At 34.6% G+C, this 26030-nt stretch overlaps 1 protein-coding gene across 2 annotated transcripts; it reads left to right on the top strand.

The window, feature by feature from the left end:
- Window positions 1–8514: 8514 nt before the first annotated feature.
- On the top strand, window positions 8515–24637 carry LOC149784072 (uncharacterized). Of its 2 annotated transcripts, XM_089933198.1 has the most exons (5): window positions 8515–8573; window positions 14651–14745; window positions 21104–21276; window positions 22004–22153; window positions 24066–24637. In XM_089933198.1, exons 1-5 carry the CDS (start codon window positions 8562–8564, stop codon window positions 24242–24244), a joined length of 609 nt encoding a protein of 202 aa, XP_089789324.1. In that variant the 5' UTR covers window positions 8515–8561; the 3' UTR covers window positions 24245–24637. The 2 variants fall into 2 exon arrangements, with proteins under 2 accessions (XP_089789324.1, XP_089789323.1); XM_089933197.1 differs by lacking the exons at window positions 8515–8573; window positions 14651–14745 and adding an exon at window positions 18033–18316.
- Window positions 24638–26030: the final 1393 nt, after the last annotated feature.

Below are 26030 nucleotides of genomic sequence, written 5' to 3'. Positions count from 1 at the left end.
AAGCGGTTCAATATGATCTGCACATGGCGTGGAAGATTGAGGCCAGGAGAGCAGACATATGTCTCAACTATGAGAGAGTGGTTTATAGATGATAATGAACTAAAATAACCCAAGGTATAAGGAGCAACTCTTCCTAAAAGTGTAAAATGTATTTAGACAATATAAGGGTAGTCTTAAGTCCAGAACAGCATGCCCTTCCACACAAAGCGACAATGCTCAGTTCGCTATGAAGATACCAATCATTAGACCTAACAAACAGCCTAAACACAAAAATTAAAACTTATGGTGCGGAAAAATAGTGTCGACCATACAATCTGGTCACGATTCTGACAACCGTCTTCTCCTCAAAATGAAAGCATTAGTCAACTTATGGCAAATTAGTTATTATCTTGTGTTTAAAACTCAAAATCACGAGGCCTTGTCTCACAAGATGATAATCATTCCAATATGCTAAACGTCTAAACATTGGCTTAGGTACACTTTATCTTTTACATTTGTTTATTTATCCACATAACCCATGTTCAGGACGGCATAATTTACATTTTGGCAACAAAAATTAAACTTTCCCCATGGATCACTCTGAGCTCTTCAACGAGGCCGATATGACTCCTCCAGCACGCTCTCCTCCACATCCTGCCCCCTCCGGACATGCTTAATAATAAACATGGGGTACATGCAGTAAAGCAACGAGTGTTACGTCCTGCTTGCCAATCGAACAGTAAATACATTCCCGAAATGAGTGTTTTATACTCACATTAAGGGTTAAATCTTGTTGGTTGGTGGCTCGAACCAACTCAGAAAGTTGACGTGCATTGTTAAACGGTCGTACACATCTAACATATAAGAAAAGTCAGTCAAGATACCGTGAAGATGTGTATCACATCGATCATAATACAACAAGAAACGTAGCGTATTGGGAGCATGGTGCACATAAATATGATCTTTGCGGAAACGAACAACGCCCTATCACGTAGTGACTGTTGTAGATCCCAATGTGGATGATGTGCTGTGTGACTGTGGCTAAAAATGTATGACTGAACGATTCCAGAAAGACTTTGAGGAACGACGGGTTACATATTTATTTTTAATATTATATGAGGTCTAATGAACTCGAAATGACCCATCCCGTCAAAGTATTACACCACTTTGTAGAGTTATTTGCAAGAACGTATACTCTCTTATCGCGTTAGAGTATTTCATCAATATCGTTTGCTTTAATATTTTTATATACATACATGCAACTTTACTTTTGGTTTTGAATTTTTCTTTTAACGTAGCCCTAACAATTTTTCTGTCATATTGCGACGATGTCTGCAGTTTGACAGTTTACAGTGATGTCTGGCACTGGGGAATCATGCCGCAGACATGTATCATGATGTCCCACCCAATCACATTATCATGACACATCCCCGACCAGTCCTAACACTAACCTCTTAATGGAATATAAAAAAGGTATCAGTCTTCTTGTACTGTCACACAGGGGTCGCTTTCACTGACTATAATCCGTGTGTATCCGGATACATAATTGGCTTTCACGAGTGTAAGTAAAAGATATGGGATAGAAGGCCGTAAGTTATGAATTCATGAAACCATTTTTAACAGAAAAAGGCAAACCATGAATTATCTTATAACTTCCTTTAATCATTCTAGAAATTAAAATAATGGCAACACAACTTTATCAGCCGTTTTATCAGTACATATTATGAATTCTCCGTAATGTTTTTTTTCCTAAATTCTAGAATAATGCTTATTTTGTATTAATGATATTTTCAGAATATATTAGTAGTTACATCAATTTGTACCTTGGAAAAAAAAAACAAATAAGGTGGATAAGTGAATGTTCATTAGTTTCGATGATTAAGCCTAAGAGTGTAAGTATATGCTGAGCAATACAATAAAGAAATATGGTAACTTCGGGGCTTCTTATATTTCTGTAATGGGAATATCTTTTTACAAACTGCCTAGGACATCGAGCTTGCATATATTTGCTGGCGATTTCAGTCGCATTAGTGAACTACCTTAATCAAAATCAAATCGTCAATTTGTTTTAATTAGCATATAGTTGTATCTTGCTCTCTTTCCCTCTATCCCCTTTCGCCATGCCCTCCCATTCTCTCCTTCTCTCTCCATTTTTATCATTTTGAACTGTTTATGTTTGTTGTTTTGTTTATTATTTGGGAATATTGAGAAACAGAGTGATAATATAACACATATTGGCGAAAGGCTCGAAATCTCAGCTATATTGCTTGGCGTATTGCACTGTTATGTGGCTAGGTGGGATGTACATAGTTAATATATTTAATGATATTTGTATCGAATCAAGAGAAGTTGCTTGTTTATACTGAATATCATCTCACGTGGGAATCGGAGAGGTATATATCAATACGTGGACAAAGGTCATTTTGTCATATCCTTTTTCTAGGTCTGAATCATGTGATACAGAATTTGATACATGAATATTTTATTTATTTTTACAATATTTGCAGACATTATGTTAACTGCCTCGTTGTGGTTGTCGAAAACAACGGACTATAAGACCGGATGGTAGTATATTTTGCATTTGGTATTCTATCCACATATTTCAACTGTAATTTATTGAAAATTAATATTTACCAACTTACATATAAATGAGGTAGTGAACTAATGGTGGATTGCTAGGCATTCCAAATGGGACATCGTTTTTTAGGTATATATATATATATATATATATATATATATATATAATCTGCATAAATATTGAATAGTAAGTATAACTGTGTAAAAGTAAAATAATTTTTTTTGGCTGTGTTAATAATTTATATATCAGCTATTTTCTCTCTTGTATAATTATATATCGCTCCTTCTGAACACCTAATCTGTTAATTCAATGACTACCTGAACCACAGTTGACCCCAAAGCTTTGAGGAATGTTTAGGTATGTCCGCTATCTTCAACATTATATCATTCTTGAAGCACTTCAAAATGATCTTGAGCCGAGTTGGATATTTATAACTTAGATATTTGCTTACAAATCAGGTTCATATTAATGAACAGGCTAACACATACTGGATTTCCAAGTAGCCGGATAATAGTACAAGAATTATGTGATATTAGGGTATAACCATCCTAGATCAAAGTTTGTCCCGACTGATAAGAGATAGTTTAACCCGAAATATTTGTCTATCTTCTTAATATGTGCGCTTTGAACAATTTGTTTATAACATAGGCTGCTAAATATGCACTGGATTTACTCGTCGAAGTTATGTAAATGATTATGTAATAATATAAGTCATACGACTGTTTCTAGGGTAATGTTTTAGTTCTTAGGAACATAACGAGCGCCTTACTTACTTACCCCTACTTTATAGACCCATATCGAGGTGGTTCAATTAAACTCTTTTGAAGATTGATCATTGACTGTTACATCCTTAAAATTAACAGCAAAATATCAAAGTATTTAAATTTTAAAAATGTTAGAAAATCTATAGAACTAAATCGAGCAATTACTTCATTAATTTAGTACTTACAATGATGGTATGATCAGTTAGTGTTCCTACTGAAAAACAAATAGGACACTTACACCTTTACAGGTGCGTGTACACACCTTACAGTGAACTGATGGAATACTAATATGTCAGCTTTGTGTATCGATGTTCATAATCAGCTCCGTAGCGTTGCATGGCTCTATATATACTTTTCGATGGGTCTGAAAAGAACATCAACTTTATGTATTTGCTGATTATATTACCACATTATCCACAGTGTTTATCGAGGAAGTAACTGATTCGTTTTCTTTTTAAAATAAAGATTGAACTATGCAGTAGTTTTTTTATCAACGGAAGTGAGTAAATCTGTTATTTTACGCGACGTCTTTAGACCGTTCTGATGGTACAGAGAGATGGTGACTATACACAAGGTAACATGAGCAACTAAAGAAAAGTATTCACTTTGATTTCCAACTGGAACGTGAAGAAGTTAAACACTTTTGACGAACTAAGCCTGGCAAATATGCCAAGCGTTACGATGCCCTCTCTATATGTGCATTCAAAACCTTTCTTTTGTGTTAGGAGAGTAAATAATACGTGTTAAATGCTAAATTGATTTTTACATAATATTAACCTACTAGACGAAACGATCAAACGGTAAATACATTTAATATATGATACAGAAACGGATTCTCGTCATACCATTCATCTAGTTCTATGACTTAATTCCACTCAGATTGTCAACATAATGTATCGTAATATTTCGTAATACATATTTATCAACTTCTAACTAATGTATTTCGACTAAACTCTAAAGTAAACATTCATTTAATTCATATTATATTGGAAGATGCATGCACATGTATTAGGGCATAAAAACGTAAAACAAAGTGTCACATTTTTCAACTCTTCTGATAGTACTATCACGTACTAAAATCGGAATTATTTTTGTTTGGTTGCAAAATTCAAATTATCTCAGTGTTCTCCAGACGTCATTTAATCAACATGACGCTTCTGTAAAATTCACTATCGCAAATCAAGTGACATTATTTCAGCCAATGAAAATATTTTAACAAGGTAATTCTTTAATACTATTTATCACGATCAATATCTGGAGAGAATACGAATCGATATGGTCTCCAGTTACCCAGGGTTGGGAGGAATAGAGCAACACACTGATATTAAATTAACAGCAGACATGTCCGTTGGATAGCTCGAAATATGTTTTAAAACAGTCATGCCACATGCAGAAACTGCATCACCCAAAATAATTAAATATTAGTTCATTGATAAGATATAACTTATTGCTCAGATATAATTATTAGAGTTTTAGTTTACATCTTAAAACGAAATATGGCAAGTCGCTCTGAAACAAAGTATTCTTATATATATATATATATATATATATATATATATATATATATATATATATATATATATATATATATATATATATATATATATATATATATATATATATATATATATATATATATATATATATATATATATATATATATATATATATATATATATATATATATATATATATATATATATATATATGATCCTTGCTCTTCTTACTAACCCCGCTCCGGTGGACTAGTGGTTAGAGCGTCCAACTTCGCTGCTGGAGGTCGTGGGTTCAATCCCCGACCGACTCATACCAAAGACTTACAAAAATGCTATTAAGAGCTGTCTCGCTTGGTGCTCAGAATTAAGATGTTAGTGTCAGGACTGGTCGGTCAAGTGTCAGAATAATGTGACTGGGTGGGACATCATAATACATGTCTGCGGCATGATGCCTCAGTGCTAGACATCGCTATAAACTGTCACACTGCAGACATCGTAGCAATATGACTGAAAAAGTGTTAAATCTACGTCAGAAATCCAAATCACACACACACACACACACGCACACGCGTTCTTCTTAGTAGCTTAGTTGGTGCATCCCCTTACAATGTATTTCACAGACCAGACCATTGTATGCAGTTTTCCTCTATTCCATTTGTCTCTACACTATTTACTTTCTTCGTTCAGTATCAAGATAATTTTGGATTATCCATATTTAAATGCATGTCTACCTTATTGTTTTATTCAGTATATGGATCTAAGATTTTGTTTTCTTCAAGCAGGCAGTGAACCTATTCTATGTATAACTGAATTGCGATAAAAGCACAGATACACCAAACAATAAACGCACTCGTCACAAAAGCATATACCATATATATATATATATATATATATATATATATATATATATATATATATATATATATATATATATATATATATATATATATATATATATATATATATATATATATATAAGACATCTAGAACACCCTTATATACAAGCAAACGTATGAACAAGGAATAATTTGTCTTTTGTTGCGGAGATACGAACACATACATTAACATGCAAATATTTTTTTGTCGCTGCACGATTGTGTGTTGGTCCGGTAAAGGGCCGTTTTGTTTTTGTCCAATCTTCCAAATTACCTTTGATGCATGGGAGGTCGACCGCGTATCACTTCAAGCTTTATCTTATCATTAGAAGTGATTCTTCGAAAGGAGAAAGAGAGAAAGAGAAATCACGTGCCTCTATTTTATATAATACCACCTCTCCCTGTAATTTTTACCAGAACAGTTTTGGTGCTCCCTTTTTTCGCTCGATCTTTTCTTTCCTCTATCTGTCGTGATTTCTGTACGCAAGATTTCTTCAACCACATATTGTGCAAGTTTCAAGAACATTTTGTTCATCCATTCCTTTGGCTTCTGAATAGGGTCCTGTCGCATTCGGTGCAAATTCACTTAGGTCTCATTCAGCTTTGCAATCATGGAAGATATGTTGCGTGTTGTCGAGTTAACGTTGTGTTTCTAGATGCACCACGTTATATGTCTATAGCGAGGACTGAGATTGGAACTTGAAACAAGATGACCACGACCGATATACAGAAATGAGAAAAGCAAAGTTAAAGATATGTAACGAAAAAGTAACACCATTTTGTTTTAAAATTTACAGACACAATAAACAAATCAAGAATTCAATTGGTTGTAACAAATTAACGTATTTACCTTGCTGATGACCTGTGAAGTCACATTCAACTTCCTCTGGTGTGTCATGATTTATCATGCATACTAAGTTTCAAAGCTAAAGTAAAACTATTACCATAATGGTCACTAAACCGTCCTTTTCGTTTAACATAATTTCGATTGTTCTAAAGGATACACAAGACAATGCTGATAGAAAAAATACACACACCAGGGTGGCACTTCCTTACAATCTCATATTACTGGTTTGAGTCGTTCCGAAATTTATTCTTACAGAGTCAATAATGTCTTTTTCCGAGGGTGGTGATCCAAACGAATCCGAAAGTCATCGCAGTGATCGTTTGGAAAGGAGACGGCTACCAAATAGGTTCCTGACTGGTGAGGGTCGTCTTTATTAATGATATAGGCTTGAATGTTTTTAAGTGTCATATAGGGAATTTTATCTTTTGAACACACTACATGATTCCAAGAAGCGGTGTACGTACTGTGCGTCAGAAGGTGAAGATTTGCCATTATCACACCTGACCATTTCCATGAAAATGTTTGTGAAGCAAGTTATATTAAGGATAATTTCTGTACTCTGTGGCAATGGAGGTTTGATCCGATGCGTTTGACATCCATAATAGTCAAATGAACTTTTTCGACACTTTCACATACATACATACATACATACATACATACATACATAAATACATACATACATACATACATACATATATACACACATAGAGATAAGACCCCATCTTCCAATTGGACATGATATCTCATTATCTTGCATTTAACTTGGTGCACCTGACTGGGATTATCATTCTAACCTCTAAGACTATGCGCATGTGTGTGAGTTTCAATACTTTCAACCAAGTTATGAGCAAAGAAGGAGATTAAACGTTGTTATTGTTCTGACTATCTCGACATCATCGTTGTTTATGTGTCTTTTCGTTCTGTAGATTTTAGTTCTGCTTCATCCATTACCAACATTAACCGTATTGCGAAGATTACTATTTGTATATGGTTTATAATAGTCTAGAACCAGGTTTCACACTATGTTTATGTGTAGAGTAGTGTCACTCTCTGCATACAAAATGTCGTTCATAGTGTTGACAAGAGCTGTCTAATATGCATACGACATCCGACCATTAGCCATAGTGCCAGACCTGGGACTAGCTGTATGAGGCATCTGGGACACAAATTATAATTATATAGCCGGCAATATAGTATTTTGGGCAGAAAAGAGGCAACGTTTCCGGATAAACTAGCTTTCCTCAAGGATAAAATATAGAAACTTACATAAGCAATTCAAGTACGTAACACACAATCTACAAAATGTTTAAGACTCGTACGTTCGTCCATGCTATAATCACTAGGAGCGATTGACTACAATATATATAGCAATGAACTGCTGTGCAGAAATGATGAGAAATCTGTTTGATTTGAACTTATTCTGAGTTATGAACCGATAAGTAATAATCTACCTATACATAATTTATTAGAGATACTATATCCGGATAGTGTTTTTACAAGTAGGTTATACCAAAGGTTAGGTTAAATAATAATAATAATAATAATAATAATAATAATAATAATAATAATAATAATAATAATAATAATAATAAATTATGTAATTACTTGGGTAGATCTTAGAGCAAAATTGACGCCGGGTGCAAAACGGATGATTGGCTTTAAGTTTGATAAGACTGAAACAGGAAGATCAGATTTCTTTATTTTGGCCAAACTCCCCATACGTTGTCAATTAAAGCGTCCAGTATGTTTCTATACATAAGCAACCTTTTGTCTGTCCATTTCAGGTTTGATTAAATCGGTAATATCACTCGAGGGACTCAACTGTGTGTTTATTCAAGGTGTAGTTTTTGATGACATTCGCGTGGGTTTTCGTGATAATGTGTTTTTAGTCAGCATATTTAAATGACATAGATCCTTCTTGTCAGCTAATATGCTGTATTAATGACTTGACATAGTATTTCCTGAATGATCATGTCGTTGACTCCTCTTTTTCAGCTTTTAAAAGACTTAAGTTTGAAGATAATGTCTGCAATGGTACGTACATTTAATCGGTGGTCTTGTATGAAGTTACCATGACACATAACAGATAGTCTTTCATTATGCACAATATAATTTAGAGGTCTTTCAGACATTAAGAGTTTGGAAAATTTACTAAACTTCACAGCTTCATTTTTTAGAAAACGCATCCACGCATCATGGCATATATACATCGATCCATCCATTTATCTTAGTATTTATCAAACCACCCACATATATACCCACCCATAAATTCATCCTAATGTAATATCGATCTATCTATCTATATATCTATATACTTATCTATATATCTATATGTTTGTCTGTCTGTCTATCTATTTATATATTTATCTATATATCTATTTATCTGTCTATATATCTATCTATCTATTTATCTATCTATTTATATATCCATCCATCTATCTATCTATCTATCTATCTATCTATCTATCTATCTATTTTAGGTTATACGAAAGGATAGGTTACATGTGTGTCGGGTCAATAGACAATAACTATACTACTACTGCTGCTACTACTACTACTTCTGCTACTACTAATGCAAATACTACTACTACTGCTAATAACAACAACAACAATAATATTAACAATGCTATTACTGTTATCTATCTATCTATCTCTGTATATATATATATATATGTACACACACAGATATATATATATATATATATATATATATATATAAACTGAATTATAAAGATGAAACAAAAGCAGCATTATGAATAATTACTACAGAAACATTCACAAACAGGTTGTCGAGTATTGTAACACTGAAGCGAGTAAGGCCCATTCATCATTTCCCATTTCCATCAATCCACGAGAGTGGAGACGTACGGAATACATGATGTGGAACTGGACCTCTGAGGTGCTTGCATTGAGGTACAATTAATAAAGTCTCTTTTCTGAGCCACCGAATCTCTTTGTCTTTGTCTTCCCAACAAGAACAAATGTCCTTAGCAAATGTATGTGTGTATTTTAGGGTAATGCAGTGTGTTTATAATCACTTTTTATAAGTGTGTGGGATAGTGTGTATTTTGTAGGTTCGGTGTTGTTTTACAAAAAGGTCATCCCATATCAAACGTGTTTGTATGTAAGAGCATAAGCTATTTTTGTAACGTAATAGCATTTTGTTTAGCTTTGCGTACTATTTATTTTAGATACTTTGGCTACTTTATGACGTAGTTTTATGTAAGTAATATTTTTCTTCATGTCGATGTTTTAGCCATATAAAGCGATGGACAAGTAAATCGTAACTGAATTAGCAGAAGCCAGTCAATCCGCCTGGGAATGGTATGACGATTGGCCAATAGGGCTCAGTAGTGCAAATGCGTACTTGCCTAACATTGGAAGAGAAATTGTCCCTTAAGCAGCTTAAATTAGTCGAATGTGGGACGACCATAAACTAATCAAAACCATAATAGCATCACCATATATCAATATTATAAAACAGCCCACACATACATCATGATTAAATAACAATCCCAACCATCTGTATAACCTCAATCACATACTTGTCAACTTCTCCCACGAATACTTCCTAGCTGTGGTATCGAAGAGGTCCCGAACAAAAATATGCAACACGTACCTTTCTATTAACTATTAAACAGTATAAGGTACCCCTATGCCCAAATAGAAGGCCATACAAGTTGGCACATTTTAGACAAAAGATAATAACTATAATCATATGGGTTATATAGTTCGAATCATAAGGTGATTTAAACCCCAAACCACCAAGCCCAATTGCACAAGATGATAGAAAAACAAACTATTCAATTTTATAAAGAGCACCGACGCAATTCTAGCAAAACTACTCCACACAAATATATAATAATTATTTGATGATACTATTGAAATAAATACTTAATCATTTCGGATACTATTGGAAACAAAAGTGCAATGTGGATGTACTGGATAATGATATTAAATAGCAAGCTTCGTTGACTAACATCTATCCGAAATTCGGAAGATATTGTTATATTTCACGCAGGCACGCACGATTGAATAAGATTATACATTGCCCTCCATTACCTTTTGCTATATTCTTAACCTGATAAACACTACAATATAACCATGCTATTTATTTAAGTTTATACAACATTTATTGAATGTACTTTATGTGACATAAGTATCATAACCACGTATCATACCTTGTTTAGGTTTATACATTCATGTTTTAATTTGGCAGAATCAGTCATTTTATTTGTCCATAATTAATCGATTGTAGCTGAAGTAAAGTAATCACTATTCTTACTTTGGGCACATTGAGCCATTCATGCAACCTAGAGCCATGATTGCCTGCTTATGTTTTATTCAATCCGAGCATTCAGGCTAACCGGATTACACTTCATGTTTTTTGGTTATATTATGGGATAAGATATAAATTTAACTTTCCGATTGGTCAGTTTACAACTTGTCTGTATAAAGAATATAGCATGAACAGCATATTAGTGACAAGCAATCAGTGCAATATATTGTTTATGAAATGGGCTGGTGATATGATTGCGTTAGGGTTAGTAGTTCTGATTAGTGCACTACGTTGACAATGTTAATATCTCCTTTTTTAAAGTTTATTTTTTCATCTTAGTGTATTGCTTAGGGGTATAGGGGCTGTAGATAGAAGTAGTAACTTTGTTGTCTGGCAGCTGCATTCTCTGAGTGGACGGACACACCGATCCTCATCCATGTCCCAAATCTCTCACCTCAGCCTCCAAGAAGGAATTATTCCTGGCATATCACGGTACGACGTTGAGGGGGTGATGTTAACACAGCATTACTAGGCGTATAAACTTCTACAGGAAAGTCATTGGCTAGGGCGGAAGGTCTCTACAGATCAACGGCCAAATGTTCTGGACCAGGTTGCACCATATGTATTACTGGATTGCGGCTGTGGCCGTGCAGTTATGGTTCGAAATAGCAGGGAAGGCAGATCTCTTCAGTTATGTTTGGCCATCTGCCTATGAAAGGGAAACTCCGATAAATCATACGGCCTGGGGACCTCTCTGTCACCATCCTGGCTTGCTGTGCCATGGCAGATGAAAAACCAAGTTTAAAGGGTGGGGCCAGTTTACGCAGACTACACTTCACCTAAAAGCTCCATTGCGCAGACATAAGGAACTGTCGACTGCCTGCTGCGTACGCTCGACTCCATCAAGCCCTTCAATGCCATAGTGGGCCGATACTCAGAAACCTGGAAAGCAATCCTTAGGAAACATGGAGTGGGTGGCTGCAATAACAATGGGCGCCTGCTTCGTGAATTTTGCGCAAGATTACAGCTCACTATCATAAACACTGTATTTGTGCAGAACGACAGCCTGAAAACTACATGGACTCATCCTAGATCAAACCACTACCACCTAATCGATTACATCATAGTAAGCCAGAGGGACTTAAAAAGTTCCCTTTATACCATATTGATGCCCAGTGAAGAGTGCCACATATAGACCATCGTCTTCTCCGATGCCAGTTCGACTTCCACTTCAAGCCCATACCCAGACAACAAGGAGGTACCCCCAAATAGGAAGCTCAAGATCAAAAACCTGTTGTCCGAAGACGTCATGCAGATTATCAAGAGAGCCTGCAGTCTAGACTTGAAGAACTTAATTTTCCGTCAGTTCTACCTCCGGAAGAGATGTGGAATCACATCAAGGCTGCCAGTTAGCAAACCTCAGGACAAATCCTTGGATTCACCTTTTTTAGGCCCCATACTGTTCTCAATCTTCTGCAGCATGCTGCTTCAAAAAGCAACACAATGCCTTGATGACGAAGATGGCATCTATATCCGATTTCGGACTGATATCAACCTCTTCAACTTAAGGCGCCTACATACCCATGCCAAGATCTTGGAAAACCTGATTAGAGGACTTCTATTTGCAGACAACGCCGCCCTTGCTACCCACATGAAAGCTGCCTTACAGCGCGTAATATCTTGCTTTGTAGATGCTTGCCAGCTCTTTTAGTCTTGAGGTCAACCTAAAGAGAACTGAGGTTCATCACCAGCCTGCTCCCATCGACAAGACAGAACTTAGTCGACCAGTTCACCTTCACTGGCCGTGTGATATCCCCTGATGCCAAGATTGACAAAGAAATAGACAACAGACTGGCCAAAGCAAACAGAACCTTAGGCAGACTCTGGCACAACACCAGTCTCAAGAAAGATACAAAGATCATCATCTTCAGAGCTGCTGAACTAACCTCCTATATGGCGCCGAATCCTGTGTCACCTACATCCGCCACTTCCGCCTCCTTGAACTCTTCCATCAGCGATATCTCAACACCATCATCAACATCCACTGGAATGACTTCGTCACCAGCACTGAAGTCCTCAAACAAGCAGTGGTCACCAGCGTTAAGGCCACGCCCATGAAGATACAGCTTCGCTGGGCAGGGCACGTGTCCATGATGGATGATCATCGCCTGCCAAATATCGCACTGTATGGTGAGCTGTCAACTGGCCACCGTGATGAAGGGGCGCCTCGTTCGAGATATAAAGACACCTGGACAAAAAGCCTCACCACCTGTGGCATCGATCACCGCCAATGGACATCACAAGCTGCTGACCGTGAAAGGTAGTGACGTACAGTTCACCAGGCCGATAATACTTTTGAACAAAACAGACGGGCCATCTTGGAGGAAAAACGATGGCGAAGGAAAACCGGGAACCATCGGCAGCACCCACCACAACCCACACATTCCCCCTGCAGCCTCAGTGGACGGACGTGACTGTAACGTATATGGCTCATCAGCCATCAGCGCGCGTGCAATAGACATGGACGTACACCTTCCTAATCTTCGCAAGCGAAGTCAAGCCAACAATATTGCTTAGAATTCAGCTATAAGCTAATTAGGATGCAATGTATGATCATCTTAAATTGTCACGATATTGTTTTTATATTTTGCAACGAATACTTTTGTGGACAATGTTTCTAGTAGCGAAAGCGATGACGATGCAATATAAATATTTATATCTACATACTAGTTCATTTTTTGGTAATCATAAAATACACTTCGTGGGATTTTGCAGAACAAACACTGGTACAGGGAAAATGTATTGTTATATGTATATATTTGATCAATTTCTTAATATTCATTCCAGTAAGTTTTAATGACAATTGTATTTAGCAGCATAGTAATTATTAATTTGTAATATCTTTCTTTTCCCAGAACAGGCCCGATGATTTGGGTTCAATCGAAACTTCTTACCTTGACAGATGTTCCTTAAGCTAAGGTTCCAAGATTGATATGATATAGTTTCATACATAATACATGTGTACTTTTTCTCTGAAATGTGTCTGATAGACTTTTCATATTTATTACAATGGAGCTATGTATGTTAATGTATATCAGTTCTCGTAATAAGTTATAAATCGGCATATTTTTTCTTGGCCTATTATTCTGTCCATACGCTAGTTTGGCTGTCTCCCTGTCTACACTATATTGCACTCTACACTGATTACTTTGCACGTGTATTTTGAATTGTACGCTTGCTTGTACATTTATTTATTTCACAATCTCTCTGTTTCATAAATTGTTAAATATAAGTCATCAGTATTGAGTGAGATGAATCAATATGTGCATGCAAAATAGTGATGCTCTGATGACGATATTGTAATGTTTATTTGTATTAAATGATTTGTATTGTATTTGCAAGGTAAAATAAAGCAGGATAAATATAACATTTATCATTATATAACAACATCATACATAACTAACTCATTTTGTTCCAAGCAACTTGGCATTTCTTTATGTTTTGTGTATATATGACAGGTGCAATAACATTAATAATAATAATAATAATAATAATAATAATAACAATAATGAGGACTTTGTATAGCTACTAATCTTGAGAAGCTCTAAACGCTTTACAGTATTAGACAACACCTATAACATATAAAACCAACATATATAACGATGTTATTATAGGAAACAAACACCATGAAATTAGAAAAAATAAAAAACTTGCTGAGAATATTTGAGGTAGGGCACATAATTACGCCTTTAAATTTGTTTTAGCAGTCAAAATAAGTTTGTTTTAAGAGAACTCTTGAATGGGATCACTGTGTCCTTGTGTCTAATTTCAGTGGGCAATTCATTCCACCCTGCTGGTAACTGGTACGCAAAAAACGTTGTCCATTCGTAGTGGGAATAATGAGTATACGATTGTCAGAGGAGGAGCGTAAGTATCTTGCTGGTGTGTACACATGGGTGAGGTCGGATATGTATGTTGGACTGGAGTCCGTCAGTGAAACGTAATACAGAGAACATATTTTGTGTTTGAGGGGAGGTGCGCTCTGATCGTGGTACTCTAAGTATGATCCGAGCAGCTGTGTTTTGGACTTTTGAAGCTTCTGATGTAGATATTGAGATGAACCTGATATAATTGAGTTACAATAGTCCAGTCTTGAAAATACAAATGAACATACAAGTGTTTTAGTGGCATCAACTGAAAGATATTTGCGACTGGAGCTCATGCATCTCAACTCAAGATACACAGCCTTGCATATGTTCATGACATGTTGGTGCAACGTGAGAGTAATATCCAGTGTGGCACCAAGATTTCATATATATATATGTATATTATGTACGTGTAAATCGATTATTCATGTATCGACACTCACTCAGGTCTTTTTTGGCATGGCATCATATCTTGCGTTTATTTAAGACGGTTCAAATAATCCCATAAAATGAATCACGCATACAGGGCCCTTTGTTGAAGAATATAAAAATGATGCCACACAAACTGTGTTGTTCAAAATAAGGAAATGTACCATATATTTGGTAGAAATATGGGAAAATGTAAGGAAATTATTATACAGACCAAATATTTCAAATAGTCGATTATCGCTTTTTAGAAAGAATATATGTGAGACAGCGAGCCTGTTGGTGTAGTTCAGAAACAACTTAATGTACAATATATCTCTGTTTCCAAAATTATTTGTTTGAATGTCACAACTAACTAATTACACTGAATATTGAAGGATAAGATACCGTTTAATTTGGAAATCTCACTTCAGTTATGGGAGAAAGTGTTGGAAGTCAAAGGTTACCCACGAATATATATATATATATATATATATATATATATATATATATATATATATATATATATATATATATATATATATATATATATATATATATATATATATATATATATATATATATATATCTGCGTCGGTTCGAGTCCAAGGCTCGGCTAGCGTGGGTACTTGGGAAAGCCTGCCAGTAGCTTCTCGTGGTCGGTGGTTCTTCCCTGGATTTTCCAGGGTTCTTCCTCCACCATTTATACAGGCCGCCATGTATAGCCTATATTGTGCTGAAAAATGGCGTCAAACCCTAGAACAACAACAACAACAGCAATCACGTTGGTCATAGTCTCCAAACTACCGAAATAAATACCTTGTAGTCATGTGCTTATTAGAGAAAAAGACAAATCATTATAATGCTGGCGGTAATACAATGGAACAGCTCTATGTCACGTTGCACATACAAAAGTAGAGATTTCATCCGTTTGATCTCTTGAATAACAAGTAAACGACACTAGGATCAGGTTTTAGTTTTCAACGTTGGATACATCTTCCCATGACTTGTCCTTTCGGCATAAATAGGAACAGGATGAAATAGATATGTCACCTAAGAGTATTTAGAATTATAAAATGTCTGAACAACTGCAGCACTTACAGACCAAAGCATGTCCATGTACTAACCTTACTCTGTTTCTGTACTCTTCAATCTGTTCATTGCTGTCTAAAAGCTAACATACCGTATGACATAAACTATGAATTCCTCGTCCTTAAACTACATGGAAGTTTATGTCATCTCACAAATATATGCATAAACTGACTGAGCGGCTAACCTTATGATCACACTTCGTTTGGAAAAATAGTCACAAATAACAAATAAAATTAATTAGTTAGACAAATAATTATTTAACTAAACTGACTTAGGAATTAGTAAACTAACACTTTTGAAGACTAAAATATGCTAGTTTCTGATGCTTGAATTATATATAATGATTTAAAACAAATAAACATAGGACATAACCAGTTGTGATTTAGATGGTTTCAAGTTCGCTATATCGATGCGTCCACTAGTAGTACACTGAATAATAGACACTTGCGGCAAACACGTTCAGCACCTTTTCCATGAAAACCTTTTCCATGAAAACATGGTCTTTCCAAGAAGAGTATATGTTTCTACTTGTTGTCGCTTGTACTTGCATATCAACTCCATATCATTGTTTTATCTAAAAGAGCTTTGCGGAAAACACCCAATTTACATAAATACTCAAGGACTGAGATCTTGTAGTTTCAGTATAGGAGAATCAAGCTGCAGTATATTCGCAATCAGACATTGGCGTGTGGTTTAGTATTTCTTTTAAACGTTTGTTTAGTAATAGTTTGCATTGATATTAAAACAAACTCGAACTTATAAATAGGTGCCTGGAAACTAGAAAATTATCAGATCATTATCATACTAAATTCTTTTCAAAAATGGCATTTTGATAAGTTATCGCGAAAAGTATAATCATATTTCAAGAGTTTCATAAACGCAGTCAGTATTATTCGGATTATTCTCCTTGCAATAAAGCTGCTCATATGTGTAAACTTTCATATCTTTTGACTTAACCTATTTCGTGCCTTAGCTCTTTCTACGAACAAAACCGACGTCAATAATATTTTACTCCTGACCTGATTATTGATCTTTTGTTGTGCCTGTCATGGATGTAAGAGTTAATGAATGCTCTAAATTAATAGATCAGTTAAAATAATATACATGTAGCACTTCAGTTTGATATTAAATCTCCCAGTAACTATTGCTGTTGATACTACTACTACTACTACTACTACTAGTACTGAGAGCATGGGGGTCGTTAGAGTGAAAACTTACAATCGAAGGTCGCAATTTCGATTCTTCCTATCTCAGCCAAAATTAAGTACATTAGTCTGTCAGAATGAAAACAACTAGTTTCCATTTCATCGCTATCCTATAGCAAATAATGATCTGAAAGTATATTAAATACCATTCACTTGCTATCATTTTCGACACCATGCCAAGTTCAATGTGTTGTTACCAACCATTTTCCTAAGTGAAACTCTCTTAATTATTGTGTACTAAACAGCTTTGTACAATTCAAAATAATTGTCATCCATACCATTTTTTATATATCCGGTTTGCCACGAACTCACATATTCACTATTATATTTGTATCACTCTTCTTCATAGTTCTCAGTAGGTATTGTCTACATAGTGCAAAGTAACTAAGGCAGGTTATCGTGCCTCCAATCAATTTCAAGAACAATATATGCGCAACACATCCCATTCACAAAGTGTATCTATATCTTTAACTAATAAACAATAATATCTGTAAAAGTAACCACTTAGCCTTAAATTACGAAACTAACATCTGCCACCTTAACCTGAACAAGTAGTTTCTATGATTAACCTACTTTATATTTCAAATTTTGATATATTTATATGGTCAATCAAACAAACCCCTTCAACCAGCAATACAGGGACCAATGCGAACATGTTGCAGACATGTTCAAACATATTTCCACGAATTTCTGCTCAAACATACGCACTCATTTTCCAAGTATTGTTCTTAAGCATGCTAGACCTTGTCCATGGCTACTTGGTCGATATCATTTTCTGCGATATACGAGAGAGTGTCGTTGTAGTGAATCAAGCCGCACTAATGCTCCAGTCGTGAAGTCTTATAATTATATCGTAGAGATAAATAAAAGGTAAGCAGATGCGAGACAGAATTTGTGTAATTGTTTAGAGTTTGTAAATATTTATTTAGCAATTGAGAACTGCAGTGGTAGTTCATCGATTTTATTTCAATTACATCAAATGTTATAACTACTACTACTGGGCGGAATGGAACTAACTTTGACAAAACTTGTGTGATGTTCGTAATATGATAAGTCTACCACTAGGAAATGCACCTACTTCCAGATGATCAGCTTGTTAAGCAAATAATGTCTTTAAAGTGCCGTTTAAGAACGTACTGCTACTTTACCTGCCTCTTCTGCTACTACTACTAATGTTACTACTACTAAAACAACAACTACTATTATTACCATCAGAACAATTACAACATCAACTCGTATTACTGACATAGTTACGTTAATTATATATATGTAGTAGATTTCAGTTGTCAGTATTATTCGGATTATTCTCCTTACGCTAGTGCTGTACATATGTATAAATTTTCATATCTTTTGACTTAACCTATTTTGTGTCTTAGTTCTTTCTATGAACAACACAGACGTAAGTAATATTTTATTCCTGACCTGATTATGTATCTTTCTTTGTGCCTGTCATGTATGTAAGATTTATAAATGCTCGTTTTAAATTATATGCATATAGCACTTCGGTTTGATTATAACTCTCCGACATAATATTGCTGCTGATAATATTACAACTACTACTATTAATATTACTGCTACTACTACTACTACTACTACTACTAATGAGAGTATGGGGGTAGGTTGGTAGAGCGTATAACTCACAATTGATGGGTCGCAATTAAGATGATCCTGATCTTAGTCAAGGTTAACTGCATTGGTCACTCAGAATGAAAACGACTAGCTTCCTTATCATTGCTATCCTACTTGCAAATTACGATATATAAATATCGTAAATACATATCACTTAAGATCATTTTCGACCCCATGTCATGCTCAAAGTGCAGTTACCAACCACTTTCCTAAGTGAACATATATTAATTATTGTGTCCTAAACAGCTTCGTACAATTCAAAATAGCTGTCATCCATACCAAATTTGAGATAGCATGTCTGCCACGAACCCACATGGTTACTGTTATAAGTGTGTAACTCTTATTCCTAGTCACCAGTAGGTATTGCATTGTCTACATGCAGCAAAGCAACTAAGGGAGGTTTACGTGCCATCAAATAATTTCATAAACAATACATGCCCACCGCATCACATTCTCAAAACATATCTTTATCTTTAATTATTAAAAAATAATTTCTGTAAAAGTACCCTCTTAGCCTTAAATTACTAAAGTTGCAAAACTATATCCTGCCACCTTAATCTGAACATGTAGGTTCTATGGTGTGCTTTATTTATAGTTTCAAGTTTGCTATATGTATATGGTCAATATAATAAACCATTCAACCAGCAATACAGCGACCAATACTAACATGTAGCATACATGTTCAAACACTTTTCCACGAGTTTCTGGTCATACATAAGTCCCCATATTCCAAGTAAAGTATTATCCTTACGCAATTTATCCCTTGTCCGGGGATATTAAATCGATATCATTTTCTGCTATATACGAGAGCATGGTTGTGTGCAATCAAACCAAACGAATTCCCCACAAGTGAGGTCTTGCAATCGTAGGGATAATTAAAAGGTAAGCAGCTCTGAACTAGAACTTGCGTATTTATTGAGATTTCGTAAATAATAGTGTAGTCATTGAGAATGGCAATTGTAGTTCATCGATTTTATTTCAATTATCCCATCTGTTGTATTTATTACTACTGGGCGGAATGGAACTAACTTTGACTGAGCTTGTTTGATGTTTGTAATCTGACAGTCTCTCATTCTATGCCCGCCTAGGGTAGACCGATCCCACCTCATAAGGTCTACCACTTAGAAATGCACCTATGTCCTGATGATCAGACTGTTAAGCTATTAATGTGTTTAAATTACCATTAAGACCAACAATCTAACACATAACTACTAATACTCCCCTTCTGCTACTACTAATAATACTACTACTACTAAATCTACAACTACTTTTGTTACCATCAGAACTATTACAACAGCAACTACATAGTACTGGCAGATGTAAACAATCTCCGAACATGACTGAGTTTATGGGGGCAAAAGTATCGAATACATATAATATGTAATATTTTTGCAAATAAGATTCATAAATCATGTATATCAAATTCTAAAGGGTTAACAATGAATGAATGTTGTACACTTGTGTTTTATTTCATTTAAATTATAGCTTATAAAAGCTTTCACTGAAATAATGTTCCCCAACGTGTCCAACTCATTAATGATCAACCATGACCTTCCAGACCTAAATAAGCAAACAGCTATTTTAAGAACTCTCATCTGCTTAGTGGTTTAGATGCTTCTGAATAGTTAGTTTGACCAGGTAGTTGGAATATACATGCCTACAGCTTTTCCTTACAACAAAATAATCATTGCTAATAACAATTTCAATGTATTGACATGATCTGGTAACATCACTTTTTAAAGTTGATGTAAACGGAATTTAATAATTCGAAATCGAAATTAGATGTAAGTCTCGAGCATACCTTTGTGTTTTCAAATATCGGAAACATGGATATTATCCAATGCACAGCGTAGATGAAAGTTCTGGTTTAAATGTATGCAATAGTTAAAATGTATGCACTAGGCAATGGAGAATTATGTTAGGCCATTGCAGAAAAGGTGAAAGTGAACATGATATATTTATTCGAAGTTATGATGGAGTGAGACTTGACAAACGTTAAAAATGAATATCCTTTTTTCTATTTCACAGGCGTAAGATGCTGACAATAGGACAAGCTGCTGTGGGATGCACATGCGCATCGGTTCTGCTCCTTATAATATCCATTGGCTTGCCATATTGGTATTACACTGTTTATGGTTCTAGTTACATTGGACTATGGACGTTGTGTGGAGGTCAAGGGTCATGTCAAAGTATTAATGAAGGTGAGAAAAATGAAAACCGTCGAAAATATATTTATTTATATCCGCATGTTTACAGATATAAAAGCTTCATATAAAATGTTTTTTAATAATTGCTAAATACTGAGAAGGAGATTTTTAATTCTTTTGATTTCATGATTGATCGGAAAGTGGTCAAGATGGATGGAAAAAAGCCCATTGTAACGAGAAGAGTTTTGAGGCATTATTGCTAATAATTCTAACTGTTCATTTATGTAAATTAGATGGCTTGTCATATCTTCCAAATTAGCATGTTTGAGTTCAATTCAAACTTGTTACCTCTCTTTTATAAATTTAGGCAATTACTTTACCGGGTTCAAACTATATATATATATATATATATATATATATATATATATATATATATATATATATATAATTAATCCTTTCAGGGTCGGATCAGAGTATGAAGTCAGTTTACCAGGTGACTAAGTGGATGCAAAAGCTTATAAAAATATGATAATGCTCTGTGCAGGATATCTATCACAAAGTATATATGGACATATAAGAGCATGATACGCTATAGCTCTCTGCAAGGAGAATATACGCTTTCGCATAAACGTTTCACTCCTGCAGAAAGTTCCATATATATATATATATATATATATATATATATATATATATATATATATATATATATATATATATATATATATATATATATATATATATATATATGTATGTATGTATGTATGTATGTATACTTTATTAGTTCCAGCCTACCTCGGAGCAACAAGAGCCTTTGTAATAATTGGACTCTTACTTTTGGCTTGTTCCGGAGTAGTGGGATTTCTAAAAATCTTCGTCATGAAGGAGAAGGCAATGTTTCCACTTATATCAGGAGGGTTATCTATTGCAGCAGGTAAATGATAAATATTTCAAAGTTGATCGCATAGTTTGTCTAATATGTATAGTTTCTCGCTAATGTGTTGATGTTTCAGCTGTTTATATCTTTTTCTCTATCGTAGCGATTAAATAATCTTCGTTAGTCGTATCCGTCTCCATTCGTATCCATATATTCAAAGTTGGATTTACTGTGGATAGGTCGCAGGCTTGATGAAATGATGAGTAGCATTGTATGGTTATATCTCTGTCTGTCTGTCTCTCTCTGTCTGTATGTATGTCTCTCTCTCTCCCTCTCTCTCTCGCTGTTCTAACCATTCCGATTCGATTTATGTACATAGATCATATATCCATCGCGGATTGTGTGATTTTGACAATAATACTTACTTATATTATTCATATCGTTGCTATACAAAATGAAAACTAAATAGATCTGGCCTCATTTTCCAAGAGATAATTGCTTAAAATCCGTGGAATTTGTACACCATTGACATTAGCATGCACATAACGACATTTTGCATTTCAGCAAAAAAAATACAATTATGTTTTATTCTCCTACACGACCAAATTTGTTTGCTGCAATAATGATTAGAAAATTAAAACTGGATATGGTTATCAAACTCTATAAATTAAGCTAATTCGTGTATCTATTGCATATATATGTTCTTTAACGTAGTGCATGTAACACGAATGTATTTTACATAACAGTTATTTGCATAAAATCATAGAATCTTAAGCTAATGTGTCATCCATATCATGTACCGAATACAATTAAATCAAACTTGATGTTTGATTTGTTTTCAAGGGTTCAATATAATGAAAAGCTAAATTTCATCAACGTCTCAAAAATACGCTGTATAATTTTGATTCCTACGAATGACAGAACATTCAAGAAGTCCATTCCTATGTGACAAGGTAGATTTTTCAAACTTAAACACTGAAATTCCTCTTCATTCTGTACACAACATACTTATAGTACGCCGGAATAAACCCCCAGAATTGTGAATCATTGCTTTACTTTCACGATATGAAACTACTTAAAAACATGTATACAAATAACAATCGTTTATTCAAAGAACTATTTTCCTCTCTGGAACCTGAACATGACAAACACTATTTATTATAGTTGCTAGTATGGACTCAAAATGCTTCTATTCACAGTACCAGTTCATTTGCTAATATTGTGTTATGTTTTAACAAAGCCACCGTTTCACAATATGTTCCTTTTGCCGAAACTACACCGGCATGAATTATAACGTATATTTTGTTCCTAAACGTTTCATTTGTTTCGAAACCTAGAATGACATTGTAACGGCGCCTGCTAGTAATCAAGCAAATGTGTGGTTTTTACTTGGCGATTGTCATATTCAGCCATATATGAAGACCTCAAATCTAATGCAAAGTAACTACAACACACGGTAATGAAGAGCTTTTAATTTTATAAGCTCTATCATCGTAAAGGTCCATGACATATGTAATTTGTATATACAGTTCACTCAGGTAACAGAAGATCCATGGATCAGTGCATAAAGCAATCCGTTTCATGACCATTTTTGAGTTTAAAAAAATCATTCTTTCTTTGTGAAATCATTGTGAATCATTAGCCCCATGTTCATGTACAATGGAAGGTCATTTATTTGTATTTTCATTATTTAATTCGTGCGGATTGTGTTAAACGATCCAGTATTTTGATATTATACGCACATGTTAATCACAATTCTTTTCTCATTCAAAACATTTGCCTATAACCATTGTATTTGTATCACCATCAAAAGTGTTATGTTGTAAATCCGAAATCCCATCCAGTTATCTTGTTGCACAATAAATATAATTTTGATTTATTTAACTGTATATTATATTATTTATTTAGCTATTTAGGTAATACTATGCACTTATGTATTAGCCGTCATATCTTTTCTCATATATTTCAGGAATCAGCATCATTTTAGCGGTCAGTATATTTGGCGGTAAATTAAACGAAGGGAGTTCTTATGCTTCACTAGGCACGTTGCACGCAGGATTTGGTCTTGCTGTGGTGTCCGGGTTGAGCGCACTTGCAGCGGGTGGCCTTTACTTTGCGAGCAAATGTTATCAAACTGCGACCGAATAAAAGCCTTCGGTGTAAGAGAGAGGGAGAGAGAGCGAGAGGTTAGGAGAGACAGATATAACGACATAGACATAATAGCCATTCAGTGAGCTCATTTCCAAGGAAGGTACCATTGTGATTTTCTAAAATGTGACGTTTTAAACAAAAGGCTTTAATTTTATATTTATGTTCACTTCATATTCACAAGTAATGATATCTGATCAAACTCATGCAATCATTGTAATATTTTGTATATATCTTAGAGCTTACCTGACGGAAAACCAGGATAGTTGTTATTCCTTAATTTGGAAATTTAACTCTCAATTGTTATTCATTATGAGGGCTATTAAATTATTGTCTTAATGTTTGAACTGCCATGTGATCAGTGTACCTATATATTTTCAAGAATGTATATTTCAAAAATAAAGGTATGATCTTGAAAGTTTCTGCTCTATATGAAATGGTTGAATTTTCCTCAGTTTTAGGGAAATAGGAAGCATTACAGTATTTACGTCTAGGTTCATGGAATGGCATGGGTCTATTGTTACATGATATAATTCAAGAATAACAGTCAATGTTGCTTCTTTTCATACATGACCCTGTCATTCTAACTAAATCGCAATATACTGCATCGCTAATTTGGCCCTTCCATAGGTCTAGCTGAAAAGATATCCTTTATATTCACACCTATGCGGACGTTTGAGTGATCTCGCTTTGACGAACGAAGTGGTATCAAATGCCGTGAATAATTAATTTACTAATATTGTCCATGTCAAGCAGCACGCTCTCTACTGACAGAGATTATTTGCAATCTGTATATATATATATATATATATATATATATATATATATATATATATATATATATATATATATATTCCGGATGTTTTCTACCTTAAAGCAAGTTAACGAAGCGTTGTCTTCGCATTATACACCATGAATACATTAATAAGCCTTTCTTTCTTTCTGCGCCGACAATGTAGCATACTTTTAGTGTGATCACTTTGCCTTCCTCATACACTTAGAAACCATTTGTTCATACCTGCACGTGTTGCTAGTTCATCCATTGCCATTGCATTTCTGTATTTAGATAGTATGGTTTGGTGTATGATATAGAAAAATCGATTAATATTGTTGTATAATTTCAGCATGCTTGCAGGTAAATTTTCCATACCAATCTAGCCTTAACGGCCACATCGTTGGTACATATGCAACTCTCTACTGAATTAACCGTTTAAGGCTGTCATTTTGTTTCTCCTAGAAATATCAATTTAATAACTGTTATTAAAGAGCCAACTTCATAACGATAAAATGTGCAGCTGTTCAGTAACATGTTTAGTTTTTGTTTTTATGTGCATGCATTTTGCGTTCTACATATAATTGAATTACGTTGATACATAATATCCTCCGCAGTTCGATACGTAGAGGATAGTTGCCGCTATATAGTTTCTAGAAGCATCACTTTAAATATATTTCCTGCATAGGTAGTAAACTGGACGTTCCCACAGGTAACTCGTCTTATAATTGATATTTTATCACCCACATTCTGAGAATTAATAGCGACACTGCCATATTATAAATTGTTTTGATGTCATATGCTTCTTTTTACAGGAGTAATTTCATAGTGTGTCTGCATTAATATTCACTTAGTAAAAAGAAAATGACTTGTGCATGACTTCACCTGCATATATTATCTGCTTTATTTTAAATCGCATATTTATACCATGGGTAACATCAAGTAAAATTTAATACACTGGAAACAAAGGACTGACAAGCACTCTACATATGTAGCCTTCTACGGTTGGCAATT

The sequence above is a fragment of the Sinohyriopsis cumingii genome, chromosome 14 (assembly GCF_028554795.1).
Source record: "Sinohyriopsis cumingii isolate HCF-2022 chromosome 14, ASM2855479v2, whole genome shotgun sequence".
Classification (NCBI taxonomy): domain Eukaryota; kingdom Metazoa; phylum Mollusca; class Bivalvia; order Unionida; family Unionidae; genus Sinohyriopsis; species Sinohyriopsis cumingii.
The sequence above is the reverse complement of the archived record's forward strand: the minus strand, read 5'-3'. Positions and strand labels throughout refer to the sequence as shown.

Bases quoted from the DNA above. Each gene is read 5' to 3' on its own strand.
- LOC149784072 (XM_089933197.1), top strand. From the start codon at position 18,048: ATGGTCAATCAAACAAACCCCTTCAACCAGCAATACAGGGACCAATGC. The intron at 18,317-21,103 runs GTAAGCAGATGC...TCTATTTCACAG, and splicing joins ATCGTAGAGATAAATAAAAG to GCGTAAGATGCTGACAATAG. The intron at 22,154-24,065 runs GTAAATGATAAA...CATATATTTCAG, and splicing joins AGGGTTATCTATTGCAGCAG to GAATCAGCATCATTTTAGCG.